Source organism: Heloderma suspectum, chromosome 10 (genome assembly GCF_057233095.1).
Source record: "Heloderma suspectum isolate Gila_16-S chromosome 10, 16-S_ref, whole genome shotgun sequence".
NCBI classification, from domain to species: Eukaryota; Metazoa; Chordata; class Lepidosauria; order Squamata; family Helodermatidae; genus Heloderma; species Heloderma suspectum.
The window spans coordinates 24,788,285-24,807,102 of NC_139467.1; the positions used below are offsets into that span (position 1 = coordinate 24,788,285).

The following is an 18,818-nucleotide window of genomic DNA, read 5'->3' on the forward strand; positions in this document are numbered from 1 at the left end:
CAGATAATCAAAACATCCAGTAAAAAACACCATCCAAAAGCAGCAGTTAAAATAATACAGATGATTACATATTTTAAAAGGCAGCTTGATTTTTTAAAATGGTTTTCAAGATCAATTAAAAAAACACACACACAGTAAAGTAGGGATCTTACATATCTCCTTAGGGAGGAATTTCCACAAATATGGGGCCACCACCGAAAAGGCCATGTCTCTCATGTCCACCAGTCTAATAGATCTCGATGCCCACAAACACAAAGAGTACAGAGTAGGAAGATGCAGATTTAAATTCCCATTCAGTTCAAAAGCACACTGGGGATCCTGGGCCATTCTCAATCACTCACTCTCTCAGCTTAACTCACCTAACAAGATTGTTGAGAGACAAGAATCCCATGGAAGGAGTAAGATTAAATCCCACTGGGGAAAGTGAGAATCAGGATACATCGGAGGGTATGTGTCTGTGCTTTCAACTGTACTCATTTAAAAAGTAATAATAATTAAATACATGTCATAGCTCCTACCACTGGCAATGCTATATATAGCCAGTGTGAACTAACAAATAAAAATATAAAAACAGAGAGACTGAGGGGAAAAAATGGCACAGTTCCACTGCAAACTCAAGAGACCAACAGACAATTAACAAAGTGACAACTGAAAACTGCTCCAACAGATAAAACCTCAATATTGCTCAGTATGAAGTAATACTGATGCGTTGAGTCATCCAGTGTTTCAAAAATGGTCTATATACTGTGTTGTTTATTTTTTAAAGGGTCTTTTCTTAAAGGATCTTGTCTATTTCACATGTAATATGTCAATTTCACTAATTGTCAGGGCCCAGCAGGGTCAGAGACAAAGGGCAAGTATCATCTCCACTGGCATCAACGGAGGCCTTTTCTCTCTCCCTTTTTTTAGCCTGGGGGTGGGGGGGGGGGATTTGGGGAAGCAAATGGTGGCAGTGGAGGCTGGTGGCTCCAAGGTCAGTGGGGAAGTGAGTCTGCCCCGGGTTTCAGTCCAAAGCAGTCAGAACTCTAAAACAGCTATCCAAGGTTTATCCAAGGTCTCCTCTGTTCTGGGACACATAAGTGCCTTCCCCTCTTGCTGTTTCCTTGCTCTAGGTCAGCCTTCGCCCAACCTGGGTCCCCTCCAGACTGCAGTTCCTATCATCCCTGACCATTGGCCATGCTGGCAGGAGCTAATGAGTGTTGTAGTCCAACAGCATCTGGAGGGACCCAGGTCGGGGAAGCCTTAAATGAAGATAATTATTCTTGGCTGCCATAACAAAAGTGTCTCATTCCCCCAACTCCTGGCCCAGCTACTGGGGGAACTGGCCATCCACTGTCATGGAAGGGTTGCAATAGGCTATTAATAGTCATGATGGCTATATATTACCTCCACTGTCAGAGGCAGTATGCCTCCCAATACCAGTTGCTGCAGGAGGGTTTTGCTCATGTCCTGCCTGTAGGCTTCCCATGAGCTTCTGGTTGACCATTTTGGGAAAAGAATACTGGACTAGATAGGTCTTTGGTCTCTGAACCAGCATGGCTCTTATGTTCTCTGTGCAGGACTTTTTCTCTCCTTGGCCTTCTGACACCTTCCCTCTCTCCTTCTCCCTAAAACTGGGGATCTCACCCCTTTGCACCTTGGATAGGTCCTTCAGAGTTCTGACTGAAACCCAGAGCAGATTCATCACCCCACTGATGTCAGAGACACCAGCCTCCACTGAATGGTGGTGTTGGTAGGGAGTTTAATCTTCCCCTCCCAGTGTACAGTGGTTGCAACCCAAATCAGGGCCACACACACTCAAGGCCATGTGTTGGTCATCCCTGCACTTCAGACTCAGTGGCACATGAGGCCTTCGAGGCAAGGATGCTGGCCCTTTGGTGGGGTCTGGCTCAGGGCCTAATGCCACTGGGGTTCCTGGTTTGGGGGTCTTGGGCTTAAAGATCCATAGTTGCTGGACTCGGGCATAGTGGTGTCAGGGACCATATCCAGTGCTTCTATGGATAGTTCTCCTGATGTCACTTGGCTCTTCTCCCTCTGTGTCAGTTGCTGCTGGACATCTGGGTTGTGACAGATTCCATGTTGCAGGGAGATGGCGCAGATGGGCTCCTTAAAAGGTTGAAGATGACTGCCCTGTCCAGCAGCAAAAAGGGTAGGTTCCAGGAGAAGGCTGTTAAGACAGCCAGGTTGCTAGAGATGGTGAACACAGACAAGCAGCTGGTCAAAAGAGATATTGTACCAGCAAGGTCCAGTTGATCTTCCCTGGATCGGAGTCTGGATAGACAGATGGTCTTGAGTCTGAATAGATGCTCTGGATTAGACAGACAGACAGACACACTGGATAAAGGCTCTGAATAGACAGATGCTCTGGATGGAGTGGATGGATGGATGCTTTGAATAGATGCTCTGGGTAGATAGATGGTCTTGAGTCTGGCGATGTCAATCAATCTTTTCAGTTTGAGTGAAGATGGCAGATTCAACATTGTCTGTTGCAAGGCCTTTAATTGAGAGATTTTGACAAATGTGGTATAAAGTCAGTCAGTGAATTTTGTGATGGGCAAACCACCCCGCTATAGTCTGCCATGAAAACGCCAGCAAAAGTGGCATCCCTCTAGGAGTCAGCAATGACTTGGTGCTTGCACAGGAGGAACCTTTCCTTTCCTGGATCATGGCTGGAGGGATAGAGCCAGTGTGTTGCCATTTCAGTATATAACGTGTTTTAGATGGCTGTTGTGTAATTGCACTATACTTAAATGGTGTCCAGAACATTATCAGATTGTATGGGCTCATCAAGGTATTGGTTTGACACCTCTGCATTAGAGTCACCTTACTCTAAGATGGCTCTAATACAGGGGTGTCGAATCTCTTTCAGCCCAAGGGCCTCCACTATTCCATCTGGTCATTATAGCAATGATGTCACATCACATAAGAACAGGTACCCAGGTTTACTTATTTTTCTCTTCTCCACCTGTTCCTTCTTCCTTTTGTATCATATCTATTAGGTTGTACAGGCAGGGCATGTGTTGTTCTTTTTTAATTTGTGTATTAAGTGTTTTAATAACAAGTAAGATCTGAGAGAGAGAGAGAGAGAGAGAGAGAGAGAGAGAGAGAGAGAGAGAGTCTCAGTGTATCCTCATACCTTAACCAGAGGGCTCCTGCCCAGGTTTCCAGCCAGCCAGCTAGCTGTACAATCCTCCAGGATAACATAAACTGTTGGGAGCCCAAGGAAGTCCATTCCCTCTTCCACTCCTCATTTTACATTATTCTTTTCCAACTAACACTCAATAGTCCATGGCCTCTAGAGGACACTGAGCATGCTCTCTCCTCATTGACCTCTTCCACTTTTAATCAACAACCTATGATCAGCTGGGTCATACACTGTTGAGCGTGATGTGCAAACCTGGAGCATTGGGTTGTTTAGGAGCAAATCAACCCAATGGTGAACCCATAGTTTGATGTTGGGTTAACCCCTGTGTTGTTAACCCCTAAACAACCCAGCATTTCAGCTTTAACAATGCTCATCAACCTATGAACAGGCTGATCGTAGGTTGTTGATTAAAAGCAGAAGTGGCTGGCATGCTGATTGTTTAACCCATGGGTTATCATTATGTGCGAACAGGCCCACTGGTGTGTGTGTGTGTGTGTGTGTGGGATTGTGGGGGGGGGATTGCCCCCTTCCATTTTTTAAGGTGCATTATACTTTTAAAGACCTTGAGGTTCACCCAAGCATGCTGATAGCCAGTGAAGGTTGGTGGCTCTGATTTTGGTGGGGCTGTGCATCCATTCTGGGTTTCAGTCAGAACTATCCAGAACTCTAAAGGAGCTATCCAATGTTCTGAAACTATTTGGGGTGTGGAGTTCAGCACTTTGGATAGCTCCTTTAGAGTTCTGGCTGGTTCTGCGTGAAACCCAGAATGGATGCACAGCCCCACCAAAATCAGAGCCACCAGCCTCCACTGCTGATACCCTTTGTTTCTCAATAGCCCCATTTTGGCTCCAAGCCTGTTGGCACTCAACCACCTGATTTTGCTATCAGTGAGAGTAATAAACTCCTAACATAGCTCCCTGGAAATTCTAGATCGGCTGTCCCCAGCCTGGCGCCCTCCAGATGTGCTGGATTGCAATTCCCATCACTCCCAGATGGGAGCTGCAGTCCAAGATATAATGGCAGTTGGAGTTCAACACATCTGGAAGGCACTAAGTTAGGGAAGGCTGTTCTGAATGCTAGAGAAATGTTCATCTCTGCTTCCATTCACTGTAGAGCAGTTTGGAAGGGGGGGAGGAACCATGCCCAGCAATCTATATCTGGCTTCTCAGTGAAAATAACTAAAAAATGAAAATAAAATAAAAACAAAATGACCTGTTGCTTGGGGATTGTGGGAGGGGAAGGGGGTGGCAGAGGAGAGACAGGGAAAGAAACACACAGCACATAGCCAAAGGGATGATAAAAGCTGCTGCCATTGCATCAAACAGAACTGCCAGAAAAGCTTTATCCACAACCCTGGCAGCTCAGAACAGCCATGTGTAAAAAGGCAGGTACCAAGTCTTGGGCCAGCCGGGAGGCAGGGCAGGAGGAAGTCAGGGGGGTGGAAAATGGGATTGATACAGGGCTTGCATGAGAGGGAGAAGCCTTCTTTCCTACTTCTAAACAGCGTGGAAGAGAAAGGAAATGGCCCAGTGCTAGGCTGTGTTGGCTAGGGAGAAAGCTGCAATGTATGCCTGTCTCCCCCCTGTTCCAAGCGGTTGGTAGATCCGGCAGGCATATCAGGCAGGCAACTAACAGTCTGCTGATACCCAGAGCATCCTGACATCAGTTCAGCCAAGGAGAGGGAAATGCTTTAGGGGAGGGAGACCATGGTGGTGGAGACTCTCTGGGCACCGTGAAGACCCATTTCCTAGCTTTCTTCCTCTCCATCTTCTTGGAGACCCACCTCCTTGGAGACCAGCCCCCTCCATTTCTCCACAGTTCAGCTGGTAAGTGTGTCAGCTTGCAGTCCCTGCCCTTGATATGGAGAGGCTTGGATTTTTGTGTGGAGAAAGAGGGGAGGGAGGGATGGAAGAAGGGGAGGAAGGGAAATGTTACAGGTGGCTTTTCTGGGTGCTACTGTTGGAGATGTTCCAGCTGGCTGAATGCAGAAAGGAATCAATGCATTCCTGATCCATCCAGGTAGTCAGTGAATGTTCCTTGGAGATTAAAGAACAACAGAGATGAGAGAGAGAGAGAGAGAGAGAAAGAGAAATAGATGTGCTTGGCTTCCATAGGAAAGCATGGGTGTACAATGCAAGGCATCCAAACTTTCCAAAATGCAACATTTTGCTCGCTTGCTGCTTCCATCTTCATGGCCATGTGTGTGCATTACTAGGGCTTATACCTGTATTGCATATACAACCTCCCCTCTCCGAATAGAAGGACTGAAATTCCAGTTGGGGTAATGATGATGGTGATGAGATGAGAAGCCCAACTGAAAGCGCTACAAGCGTGAGCAAGAGCAGGTGTTCCTTTCTTTTCTAGTTGCTTCCTCAGAAATTGCACGGTGGCATCACGAGTGTGGATTGCAAGATCGGCGTGGCAAGTTTGGGCTTGCGTGTCTGGTAGACAAGCATCGGCGCTTTCCTGTACGTATTTGGAAGAGGCAGGGTCTTTTGGTTGCACTGAGCTCAGAAATTGGCTTCAGGGTGGTGTGGGAGGGAGGGTATCTGTGACCAGGTGCTTCTTTGGAACAGCAGGTTGGAAAGTTGAGGTGACTACAAAGAGGGGTTGTAGCAACAGAGCCAAAGGTGGGTTGGTGGTAGCATCATTTCAACGAAATCCGTGTCATTTTTCAGAGTTTATATAGACAGGCAACTGCACCCATCAAATGTCCTCAATTTAATCCTCTCTCTCTCTCTCTCTCTCTCTCACACACACACACACTGTCTTTCTTGGTAACTCATCACAATCGAATTGCCCAACCTCATTTAGGCTCACATGATCCAACACCCAGATCCACTCCCTGGATTGTACCAGAACCCCCCATTTCACAAACCCTCCCACCTGTGTCTTGCTTTTGCCCAAACTAAGCCTGTGCCCTACTTCTGCCCAACAGTTAAAAATGAAAGATGGCACAGCAGTAATGACCCAGAGGAAATGCTAGTGAGTTTGTCCTTCCCACCCCACCCCACAAAAATGCAAAAGGGAGAAAGACAATCCCTTTCATTGCTGAAGCCCCTTTGCAAATTCAGGCCAAATCTTTGCCCTGCCAAAGTTTGGTCCAGCACTACTGTCCTGTGTCATGGACAGGGATGGGTGAGAAATTTGTTGGCCTCACATTTTTAATGCGAACTTACCGCATTTGCATTTCCCAAACCTGTACAGAAAATGGAACACAGTTATATGGCGATAATCACACTTTTCTGAATTTTGCGATGCAGTTCACAAATTTAAAAATGTAAACAAAAGTGTGTTCAATAGTGGAAAGGGTACACAAAATAAATATATTATGAGAAAAAGCACACACAATGCACATATTAAGGAAAAGAGCACACACAAAACACATAACAGTAAGGAAATCGCTCTGAAAAAATGTGTATATATGGAAAAAGTGTGTAAAAATGTATGTTAGGAGGAATGCTCACAAACATACATATGAATTTTCATGTGGACATTTTAGGGGGGAAAGTGCAAACTGATGCAGAAAATGGGACAGAACGAACTTAATGTTGGAAAAATGAAAACATGAGCAGAACTGAACAGCAGATTCATCCATCCCTTCAGAGATTTTAACATCTAGAGATCTGACAGAGGGGGTTGAAGGATTCTAGTACACATGACAGACAGTGTGGTGTAGAGGTTAGAGTGTTGGACTAGGATTTGGGAGACCCAGGTTCAAGTCTCCACTTGGCCATGAAGCTCACTGGGTGACTTTGGCCTAGTCACTGGCTCTCAGCCTAAACTACCTTACAGGGTTGTTGTGAGGTTAAGACAGAGAGGAGGAGGATCATACAGCCTCCTTGAAGGAAAGGTGGGATATAAAGGTAACAAATCAACAAATAAATAATATTTACGGGATTAAAGGCACCCCGACATCTCCCCAGAAGGCAAAATAAGGACAATGCTTCATCAGGAACAGGTACCAGAAAATATGGTCTGTCCTTGGTACATAGGATCAGTGGAAGCCTATGCCATGTGGCCTCTTTGATGCTTAAATTGGTTCTAAGGGCTAAGTCACACATGCCTGGACATCACTTGATCTTTTACCACTTTGATTCGTCAACATTTGAGAACTCTCAACCAGACACATGAACTATCTCCCCTTAAAAGCCTCGTGCCTGACTTGACATCATGCAATATGAAAGTTCTTTCTGGCAAAATTCATTTGTGATAGCTCATCTGCTCGCTGCAAAGGATGATGCACACAGATTGGAACATGTGCCACATCGCACCTTCCTTGAGGCCAAATCCAGCCCTCCAGGTACCGCAGGACGCCTCACCCCCTTTCCTCCAACCACCCATCATTTGGTGGTTTCCCAGTTTTCATGCAGTTTTTCCCCCATTCTAACCAGTTGAAGGCTTAGTTACTGGCAGGAAAAGTATTGAGCTACAATATGCTTTTGCATTTTGGCTCCACTCTTTTGCATTCAGCCCCACCCACCACTTGAATGCAGCCCTCAGGACCTTCTTCAGAATTAAATTTGGCTATCAGGCTGAAAGTAGTTTCCCACTTCTGATCTAACAGGATGACGTTGCAGAAGGGTAGATTTTGTTTGAACATTAGGAGAAACGTCTTAGTGATAAGATGGGTTCGACAATGGAACCAGTTACCAGGAAGTGGGATGTCTTTCCAACTGATGGGTTTAAGGTGCAATCCTCTACATGCTTAGACAGAAAAACAAAAGTCCTACAACTCCCAGCATTCCCCAGCCAGCCATGTCTAAGCATGGACAGGACTGTACCCTTTGCTTAGGATTTCCTTAGGAACTTTAGCTTAAGATTTCCTGCATCCTAGAGCCCACTTCATCAGATGCATGCCATGTGCGTGTACTTACCAACTGAGTATACCATTTCATGCATCTGACATTGGGGACACCATCCCCTTCTAAGAGGGGCATGTCATAGGAAGTTGTCTTATATAGAGTCGGACCATGTGTCCTTCCTAGCTCAGTATCATCTAATTCAGGAGCAGAGACTCTCTGGTTTTCCAGAGAGTGTTTGACTCCAACTCCTACCAACATGGCCAGTGGCCAGGGATGATGGGAGCTGTAGGCCAACTACATCTCCAGGGCCACAGGTTCCCCAACACTGGCCCAGACTGACTGGTAGCTGATCTCCAGGCTTTCAAACAGGGGTCTTTCCTTGCCCAACCTGGAGATGCTGCTGCCAGTCAAAGTATACAATAGTGGGCTAGATGGATACATAATCTGGGAAGTGTCCCATATTCCTATCATGGCATCTTCGGTGTTATTGGGAGGGACAATAGCTCAGCAGTAGACTACATGCATTGCTGCCAGCAGGCCCCAGATTCAATTCCCAAACATCTCCAGTTAAAGAAGGATCAGGTAGCAGAGAGCCACTGCTGCTCAGAGTAGACAAAACTGGGCTAGTCTGACCTGGTATAAGTCAACTTCCTATGTTTCTTTCTGGAAGTTGGAGTTTTCAGACTCCTTGGCTTTCAGAACCATCTAGGACAAATGTCCCCACTAACAAGAGCTGATATCCAGAGCCAGGAAATGCTGGAGGTGCCTTTTAGATCTGCATGGCCTTGATGAATGGGGCAGCGACTTAACCCACATCAGCTTTCTCTCTGTCTCTCCTGCCTTGTAGCCAGGTCACCAGAGAGCTTTGCCTAACCTGGAGCTTCCTGTGCTGTTTCAGGGGAAGTATGACTGAGGTAGAGCCTGTATTGGATTTTGCATCGTCTGGGCGCACCGGCCGAAGGAACGCCTTACCTGATATTCTGGGCTCACCAGCAGGGGTCAGTCCTACAGACTTACCACTGAAATTGGCAGAAATGTCTTTAAACTCAGGTAGATATGATCCTTATTCTCTTAACCTTCCCAGGTCAGCGGTGGAAGAATTTGTAATGTTTTTCTTTGGGGACTGAAGACAGATAGGCAACCCGCATGTTGAGGCTTTGATGGGGAATGGTGGTACTTCCAAAATCTACTCAGTAATGAGATTGCTCACCAATGATTTATGAAAGGGAGAAGGTCATATAGTAGGTTTCCTGTTTACACAAGAAATGAAAGGACGCTGTTTTGTATAGAAGGTATCTGCTCAAATCCTTGGACGGCCACATCAGTTACATGATCTGTTTCCCCATATGGCACGTTCCCAAAGACATTGATACAGCAACTTACACTTAGTAGATCTGGACATTTCCAGTGCTGACCAATTTCTCTGAGGTATGTATTGGAAAGATACAGCCATGGAAGCTGCTATGACTGAGATCCTTCAGCTACCACCTCACCTGCTGTTACAAGTAGGGGAAATGAGAAGGCAAAAGAGGTAGAAGACCTTATAGGGGACCCATGGCCCCAAGTAGTAAATATATGCTTCAGTTAGAGGTTGGGTGCTCCAGATGAGGCTTTTATTGAATTCTGCCTCAAACACAAAATTCTATGGGGGCTCCAGATGATGACATCTTCCATTGTAACCCTCCCATGTTTCCCATGGCTTCTTCCATCTTTTTTCTGTCGACAAAAAAATTGTTAAAGAAGGAAAGATGGAATAGCTGCTGTGTGGTATCTTTTGATTGGTAACACTAGAAGATGTCCTGTCTAGCTCAGCTCAAGTTTCCCAGGGAAGCCAATCTGAAGCAGTTCCACTGCTGGCCTGGCCTTTCAGGACCCTGGACAGACCTATACTGGCTGGAACGCATTCAAGAAAAACTGTTGTTTCAGCAACAAGCAGAGGCCTTCTGAAGCCTTCTTTGAAGGTTGGCAGGTCTGGACCTGCTGTTTGCTCTGTCCCCTCCGAGGAGGTGACTTCTTCTACAATGGCCATTGTCTGATTCTGCAGCCACTGGCCCTATGGTATGGAGGCAATGAGGACTGCATTGGAGGGGTGCTTTCTGAGTTCAAGAACTCTGATAAAGCCATGTTCTCCACCCTGGAAGGTCCTGGAGTAGCAGATTATGGGTTACTGCATGAAGCCTCATTTCCCTCTTGGGCCTCTGAGCCAGAGGGGGGAATGAGGCCAGAGAACATGATAGGATCCATCCATCTGGAAGTACCTATAATCTAGTCATGTCAGAAAATTTGTGTTGCCCATTTAGCAAATAACATGTGAGGCTGCTATATTGGAATCCCAAGATGACCACCATAAATTCATGTTTTTTGGACAGTATTTCAGCCCTGATTACAGTTAGAACCAAGGATGTCAATCATAGCATTTCCATCATCACATCAGTTTTATAAAAATTTTGGCTAAGAATGAACAAAACTGTAAATTCACTACAATAAGACCACAATGATGGAAATTGATCAACTTGGCTTATAGCAAGGGTATTGAACTTTTTTTTTAGACTGGGGGCTGAATTCTAATTTGGGAACAGCCTTGGGGCCACATTCCAGCAGTGGGTGGGACTAAGCATAACAACAGGTCTGAGGACAAAGAAAGCAAAGTGGGCCAAGCCAGATGTAATTCTTTCCAATTTCCCACCAAACATTAAAAAAACCAGCTCAGTTCTAAGCAAATCTACTCAGGAGTAAGCCCCAGTCTCATGTGTGCAAACAGGTCTCATGCCTGCATAATGCACACCTCAGTTCTGTGCAACAGCTCTCAGGTCTGCAAAATACACATTTCAATGCTCCATCTAGCTCAGTATTATGTACACCAAGGATGTGGAACCTCAGGCCCAGGAGCCAAATCTGGTTCTCCAGATGACCATACCCCCTTTCCTTTTCCCCTGACCACTGATCATTTGGTCATTCCTTGGCTTTTGTGTACTTTTTCCCCATTCTAAAAGGTAGAAATGCCTCTCCTAAGGGTTAGTTACCAACAGTGAGAATTTTGAGCTACAATATGCTGGTATGTTTTGTATTTTTTGTCCCTCCCCTTTTGCCTTCAGCCCCACCCACCACTATAATGCAGCCCCCGAGAGCTTCTCCTGGATTTCAGAAGGATCTTTCTAGCCCTATGTGGAGATGGAAGGGATTGTCCCTGGGCCCTTTGGCAGGCAAAGCATGTGCTCTACCACTGAGGTACAGCCCTACCCTTCCCAGGTAAGCTAGGAAGGGGCCCACCAAAGGGCATAGGCTCCCTCCAAGTTGGAACCATCCCTAAGAATTCAGGAAATGCAAATGAAGTTTCTCAGCCTCCCATTAATTTATACTGTCTCTATATCTGTTTGTCTCTCCCTCTAATAGACAGATCCCAAGAAATGCAGTCCCCAGCCACAGAGGTGCCCCCTCAGGCACCCCAAAGTCCAGAGCTGAAGGATACCTCCTAACCCATCCTCATGGAGGCATTGCAAAGCTCGCCAGAAGAGAAAAGGCTTGCTAATGTCTGAAGAACATTTGCCTGGAGTTTCCTGGGCTTACTTGGCAAGACTTGTCTTTCATCCCTCAGTCTGGAGAAGTGACAGTGGAAGATGGAGGGAATAAGCAGCCAGGCATTTTACAATGACAAGGGTGGAACCTTGAGGGACCAATTTCTTTTTGGGTTGGGGAGGGACTTGAGAGAATGAAAGGAGAAATGGAAGGGTTTTGTTGGAGGGTTTGTTTTCCACACCTCCGCTGCAAAACAGCACTAGGCAAGAGAGCACTGGAAACTGCCCTTATATCAGTTAGACCATCAGTCCATCTCTCTTGATATTGTCTACCCTGACAAGCAAGAGCAGCTTTCCCTGGTTTCCTACAGGATTATTTTTCAAAAGCCCTGCACAGGGAGGCAGGGGATTGAACCTGGGGCCTTCTGCCTGCAAAACATATGTTCTGCCACTGAGCCACGCCCCTTCCCTGATTGTACATTCCTATCAATGAGAGGAACACAGCAGTTCTTAAAGGATCCACGGGTGCTGATGGTGGTGATTTTCTTAACAGAGTGCATTCTTCACTGTGATGTTTGGTGAAATGACTTCCTTGTTTGGGGTTCGTCTGTTTGTTTCACCAACATTTTTTTTCATGAAACTTTTAGGGGCAAGGATGCTAAACATGAGATCAACTGTTCAAACTCATCCTCTATCTTGGGTGCTCCCTCCCCAGAGGGCTGTTCTTTTTTGAAATGATGGCCTGCATATTTTGGAAAATGCTGTGGTTTGTAGAATCCAGTGACCCTGATTTCCCCCAAAAAGGAAATAAATGTGAGCGTTCTTACCAAAGACGCTTGATATTCAAGAGGATGAATTTAGAATACAGAAATTAAGATGACCCCTGCACCCAAAAAGAAGACATCCTGTTACATCTTAGAGCAGGGGTGGGGAACATGTGGCCCCCACAACACCAAATATGGCAGCAACAAAAAAGGGGGGAACCAGCCATTTTAGCCCTACAAGTGAAATCTGAGCCTTTCAATAGTCTGTTGCAGTTTGCTGCCAAATGTCAGTGACAAACCGTCTTTTTTTTCCCCTTTGCAGTACACCTTGGACTCCACAATGCCCAGTAGAGTTTGGATCGCAGGGGTGGGGGGTTGTCCAGAACCCCCCCCCCATTGCCTACTCCTGTCATAGAGACTACTTGGTTCCTTGTGGTATGAGGTTATCAGGGCTACATAGATTTTGGAGTTGCGTATAGCATCACCGATGCAATGAATATGAATTTGAGCACACTCCGGGAGAGAGCGGAGGACAGGAAGGCCTGGCGTGCTATGGTCCATGGGGTCACGAAGAGTCAGACACGACTTAATGACTGAACAACAACAATTGAGCTCAGAATTAAAATCTCAGCATTCTTTTGCAGAGGAGCAGGGGACACCATGTTTCTAGCTCTTATGGTTGGGAAATGACATTCAAATTATGGAAGAAGGGTTCCACCACCTTCTCTTTTGTGACAATCCCCTTAGGTACTCTTTTTAGAAGGCAATGGGAAGGGTATGTTTGGCTAAAATTGTAGGGAGGGTATCAGGGGAAATGGCTCTCATTAAGAGCCATACACACACATGCACTTTTTCCTCCATAATTTGAGCATTGCTGTGAGGATGGATCTGAGAAGGTGTGGGCAGCATCTGAGATAAATTATTGAAATTATAGGAGGGAGGTTCAGAAAGGTTTCCAGTTCTCACAGATATATATTTGAAAAGCACAGAAGTCTCATCCTGATTATGTTGCAGCTGCCATCTCTAAAAATGGCAGGCACTTATCTCTACCAGATTAGTACTTACCATTGTATTAAAACAGCACTGACAATGGTTCCTACGCAAGGGAATGTAAATGCAGACAAAGCCTGAAAAGACTAGAAGGATGCAGACAAACTCGAGAGGGTTCAGAGGAGGGCAACAAAGATGATCAGGGGACTGGAAAGCCCTATGAAGAGAGACTGAAAGAACTGGGCATGTTTAGCCTTGAGAAGAGAAGACTGAGGGGAGATAGGATGGCGCTCCTCAAGTACTTGAAAGATTGTCACAGAGAGAATGGCCAGGATGTCTTCTCGATCATCCCAGAGTGCAGGACACGGAATCATGAGCTCAAGTGACAGGAAGCCAGATTCCGGCTGAACATCAGGAAAAACTTCCTGACCGTTACAGCAATATGACAATGGAACCAATTACCTCGGAAGGTAATTCAAGGCGAGGCTGGACAGCCATCTGTCGGGGATGCCTTGACTTGGATTCCTGCATTGAGCAGGGGGTTGGACTTGATGGCCTTGTAGGCCCCTTCCAACCCTACTATTCTATGATTCTATGATAGACTGTCTTGTTTGTTTTTTCTCATCTATCTCACCCAAATCCAGCCTATTGATGGGTTTTCATTCAACTCACACACCTCTGTTAAAGGGTGCATCCAGATGGAGGGCTCCTAGTAGTAACAATCAAAAGATAGTATGCAGCTATTCAGTCTTTTCCTCCTTAACAGAATTTTCTGCGGAAAGAAAAAGAAGAGAGAAGAAGTGGCAGTAAATACATGGCTGGGCTACAAATGGAAGACAATGTAGATCCCTCCCCACACTCGGTAAAATTCTGTGAATGGGGCAGGGCAATTGCACAATAAAAGCCCTGTCTGGAAGCACTGATAGACATTATACTGCTTTCCTTTTAGGGCAAAGATTATCCAAGAGTTCAGAAATGCAGCAGACATAATTTGCAAAAGTGGATTGCCCCAGTTTGTAGAGTTATCAGGCACTCATGTCTAGTGAGGATCTGTTTGTGCTCATGCTGCTGATTAAATTTCCACCATTCTGATCACTGACAAATTTTACTGTCTCATTTCAGTTCCAGCACACATTTGTCTTTGGTAATTTATGGTCCACGTGAGTTCTTTCTTTCTCATAGTGTAGCACCCCCATTTGCGGACTTGCTTTTCAAAATAAATCATTAGGTATTCCTTGCTAGAATATTATTTGTTATGGTTTTCAAAATATGTATACCCTGCCTTTCCTCAATGAGCCCAAGGAGGGGAACACTGAAAGTTCAAACAACCTACATTAAACACACACACAAGTTGACATGAGCAATACAAGTTTAAGGTTTTGGTGCTTGTTTACAAAACCCTATACAACTCAGGACCAGGACATTTAAGAAATCACCTGACCCCCTAACGGCCTGTTCAGTTGCTGTGCTCATCAAGAGATAACCTCCTGGGGGTACCCAAAATTTTGGAGGTTCAGTCCATCATAGCTTGGAATAATGCCTTTAGTGTCATAGCGCCCACTCTCTGGAACGCCGTACCAATACAAATTAGGTAGGTGCCGACCCTTTTAGCATCTACTAAAAACATACCTTTTCCAACAGACATGCTCAGGAAGCTAATCTTTTCCACTGTACATCAGTTAGAAATGTCTTTAATGTAAGTGATTCATAAATATCATAAAATGCATACAATAAAGCAAGGGTGGGCTACTTTAGTGGGGAGGTGGGATATCAGTTTAAGAAAGGAGAGAGAGAGAGAGAGAGAGAGAGAGAAAGGCTCTCTCTACATGAAGCTAAAATCCCACAACTTTACTGGGGCTTCTGCTTCTGGATTCCTTGTGGGATTACGATCCGCTCCTTTGCACATGGTGTTTTCGTTTTCATTTCTTTCTGGGCAAGTTCTGTATGTTTCATTATAAAGCCACTAGATGGTGCTGTGCTATTACTTCAATAAAGCACCATTTCTGCATTTCATCAGTACTCCATAGATTTACTGCGGTTCATAGCGGGAGGAGGGAAAATGCCCGACTTTTGTCATCATGAAAGAAAAAGAAAAAAACGTGATAAAATTTGCAAAGAGTGGGAGGTGCCCCAGAGGATGACGACATCATGTATAGGACCTGCGAACTTCTGCGAATGACCAATCTTGAGTACACAATAAATGCCTCTTGCAGAAATGGCCGAAGATGCAAGCAAGCAAACATCAGGATGGCTTGACAACTGAACATCAAGGAGGGTTAAACTGATGTCAACCATGGCTTCTGCTTAGGTTTTCTGACTGTGACCCCAAGCAATGAAGAAAATGAAAAGAGAGAGAGAGAGAGATCTTGTCAAAGAGCATGGTACATCCTTGCTGAAAATGTCTGAAGACAAGGTTTCCCCTGCTTCTCCCCAAACTCCTGAATTAGAGACTGCTACATGAGCCTCTGCTCCCCAAAGGCAGCAGCAATAACAGATGCACTTTTCTGCATAGCCCTTCTCATCAGCAGTCGCCTCCCAATCAACAGCTTGTCCGTTCCACATTCAAAACCACATTCCACTCAGCAATCCTAACAGCAATTTATTCACTGCGTGGAGAAGAAGCATCACATTTTCTGTAGGGGTGTGCAAGATTTTTTCCCCCCTTTCCATTTAGCAGTGGCATTTGTTGCCTTTATTAAAGACCTCACTCATTTTCATTAGCCATTTGCGTTTGGCTCATGATGAATTCATCCAAGTCATCTTGGTTTCATTACTCACATTAGTTTTGGGGGGCCAGATGGGTTCTCTCTCTCTCTCTCAAACTTTTTTTTTAACCACCAGGTGGCCACTATTTTTATTTTGTAGTGGTTGGCAATCAGCCCTCTCTCTCTCTCTCTCTCTCTCACTCACTCACACACACAGTCCTGAATACAACATCCAGAGCACCCAGAAAATGAAAATGACAAGCCACTAGGAGACAACTACCAGATGAGACAAGCCAGTGACCTTCACTATATTTTGAGCAGGAGCCACTTTGGCTCCAGGCACTGCCACCGAAGCTACTTGGAAGCCTTTCCCGAAGCTGTGGGGGAGGTCTTCTCACACACACACCCCGCATCAAATGGTGATATTATGCACTGGACTTAGTTGGGGGCCTTTTCTGACCTCGCCACCCCAGCCCCCTCCATATAATTCAAGCAAGGCCTCATCAGCCAGTCACTAAGCAGGCAAATTCTGACACATTCCCTTGGTCCTTGGATTGGGATGGAAGCATTTCATTTTCCCTCCACCTCTGGAGCCATTACAGTGCATCACTGCAGCTAGCCAATCACCTTTCTCTTTGCTTCTTGGGCTCCTCCCCACCCCAGCTAATTGCTCCTGCATTCTCCTCTCCCCCACCTACCCCCACCCACCTTGCAGCTGACAAATGGGAGGTCTCCTGACTCCCCACCCCTGAAGCCTCCTCCAGTAGCCCAGAGCACAGCAGTTGGCCCACTGCTAAAGCAAACAAAAAAGCCAATGCTCGAAAGCCCCTGATGAGAGTGAGCAACTACTGCAAAAAAGGGTGAATGAATGAGAGAGAGGTGGAGAGCATTTGAGGTGACTGGAAGCCACCCATGGCCCTTGGGCCTTGTAGTGAAGACCCCTGAGATAAATGCCCCACCCCACCCCATGAGTGACAAATGGATTTGAATAGGATCTTTTAAAAATGCCCCATTTGTTAGGGTAGCATGCATTTTGTAACAAAATGAGAATTGAACTGAATGGAGCCTATTTGGTTTTCAGGTTTACATTCCATTACAAAACAAACGTGCACCCCCAATTTCCTCCTGAACAAGGTATTGCTGTGTGAATGCTGTGAAAATGCTCCATGCCAGAAACACAATCTTTAGGGCAGCCTTCTTTACACCTGGTGTCCTCCAGATATTTGGGACCACAACTCCCATCATCTCTGATCCCTGAAGGGCTTGTCCCCATTTGGAGGGCACCTGTTCGGGGGAAGGTTACTTTAGGGAAATACATGTGAATGGTATGGGGCAGGTTGCACACTGATTTGATTCTTTAAAAGATTATCTGGAAAGCCCCTCATTAAAAACTGGTACATTTTGAAGCACAGGAGCAAATTATGACGCTCCCCATAGCAATGCCCTCCGAGGAGAGTTTGAGACCAAGCAACCACAAAATACTTTATATTACAATAGGGATAACTCATAACAATGTATTGTCGCTGGGAAAATCCATCCCCACCCCCACCCCACCCAGCTACGGTAAGGACTGCAGCTAAACCCAGAAGGAACAGGGAGGGGGTGGGGGGGAGAGATGATGGCATTGAGCAGGGGGTTGGACTCGATGGCCTTGTAGGCCCCTTCCAACCCTACTATTCTATGATCCCTGCTAATCAAAAACTCCCAGTTCTTCAACCCCCTGAGCCCTGACTCCACTACACCACCGGATGCGACACCAAATGCATGGGTGCCACTGAAAATGGCAGCTGTGTGACTAGTGTTATAGTAGGGCCAGGAGCCGCAGGGTCAAAGTGCCAGGACTTTTTGACTGGAAGGGACCATGATGTCATCTGCCACTCTGCCTCAGGCTTATTTGTTCCCTCTGAGCTTAGCTGCAATTCTCGCAGCAACTGGGGGGTCGGGGGCAATGAACTATTCCAACAACAGTACGGTATATTGTTGTGAGCAATCTCTGTTGCAATGCGCAGTACTTCAGAATGCCTTGGCCTCCAATGGGCAATTAAGACCCATTAGCTTTAGTGGGGGGGGGGAGCCCTGCTCCTGGTGGAGATGAAAACTGCCAGAACTGGTTTGCTGATATGGATCATCTCCATGGCTGCCTGCCTTTTTGGACTCTCCCTAGGGACGTGGCTATGTGGACTGCCATAATGAGTGCGTGCACTTCAAAATTTACCACTACACCACTAAATCTAGGAGGAAAGGGGTTAACTCTTTCTCCCCGTGTTGTTTTCTGAATCATCGTGCACGTGCATACACACGCGCACACACGCTCTGCAGAGCTGTCATTAACCCCACAGGAGAGGGAACGCAGGTCCAATCATGGATTTCCTGCCTCATGTGTTGTTTGACCCCAAGTGATTTGGGTGCCCAGTCTATTTAACAAACAGCAGAGCAGTGTTGTGCCACCGCATAACCAATAGGCGGCACTGTTCTTCAAGCACGCTCCAACGGTCACCCGACACAGAAGAAACGGACCGGCCAGCAAATCTTCTGTCCTGCACTTTGCAATTAACGTTGCCGTTCCATATTCCGGATTACGCTCTTTAACGCTTTAAAGCCATCGTGTAGCATGTTCTAGATGTCACTCCAAGAAGGGAGCAATGGTCAACCCACTCCTGGTAGCTGCCCAAGCCCCATCCCTCAGCTGAAAAGGGAGCAGCGCTGCCGAACCTATGGCTTCTGGTTTGCCATCTCACCTCGAGAATCACAGGGGCATGAGGGCCTTAAGGAGGAGTTAGCGCGCTGACTGCAAAGGCAGTCAGGCTCCTTACTGCAGCTTTCCACACCACTGTGCCTTCCAGATGTGTTGGACCACAACTCCCAAAATGCCTCAGCCAGCATAGCTCGCTGGG

The 18,818-nt window shown here is 46.1% G+C and overlaps 1 protein-coding gene across 1 annotated transcript; it reads left to right on the forward strand.

Annotated features, from left to right (window-relative positions):
- Positions 1 to 8,854: 8,854 nt before the first annotated feature.
- Positions 8,855 to 12,293, forward strand: LOC146337980 (cAMP-dependent protein kinase inhibitor beta-like). Its single transcript, XM_084814395.1, has 2 exons — positions 8,855 to 9,000; positions 11,344 to 12,293. The coding sequence occupies exons 1-2, from the start codon at positions 8,856 to 8,858 to the stop codon at positions 11,424 to 11,426; spliced, it is 228 nt and encodes a 75-aa protein (XP_084670521.1). The 5' UTR covers position 8,855; the 3' UTR covers positions 11,427 to 12,293.
- The last annotated feature ends 6,525 nt before the right edge of the window (positions 12,294 to 18,818 follow it).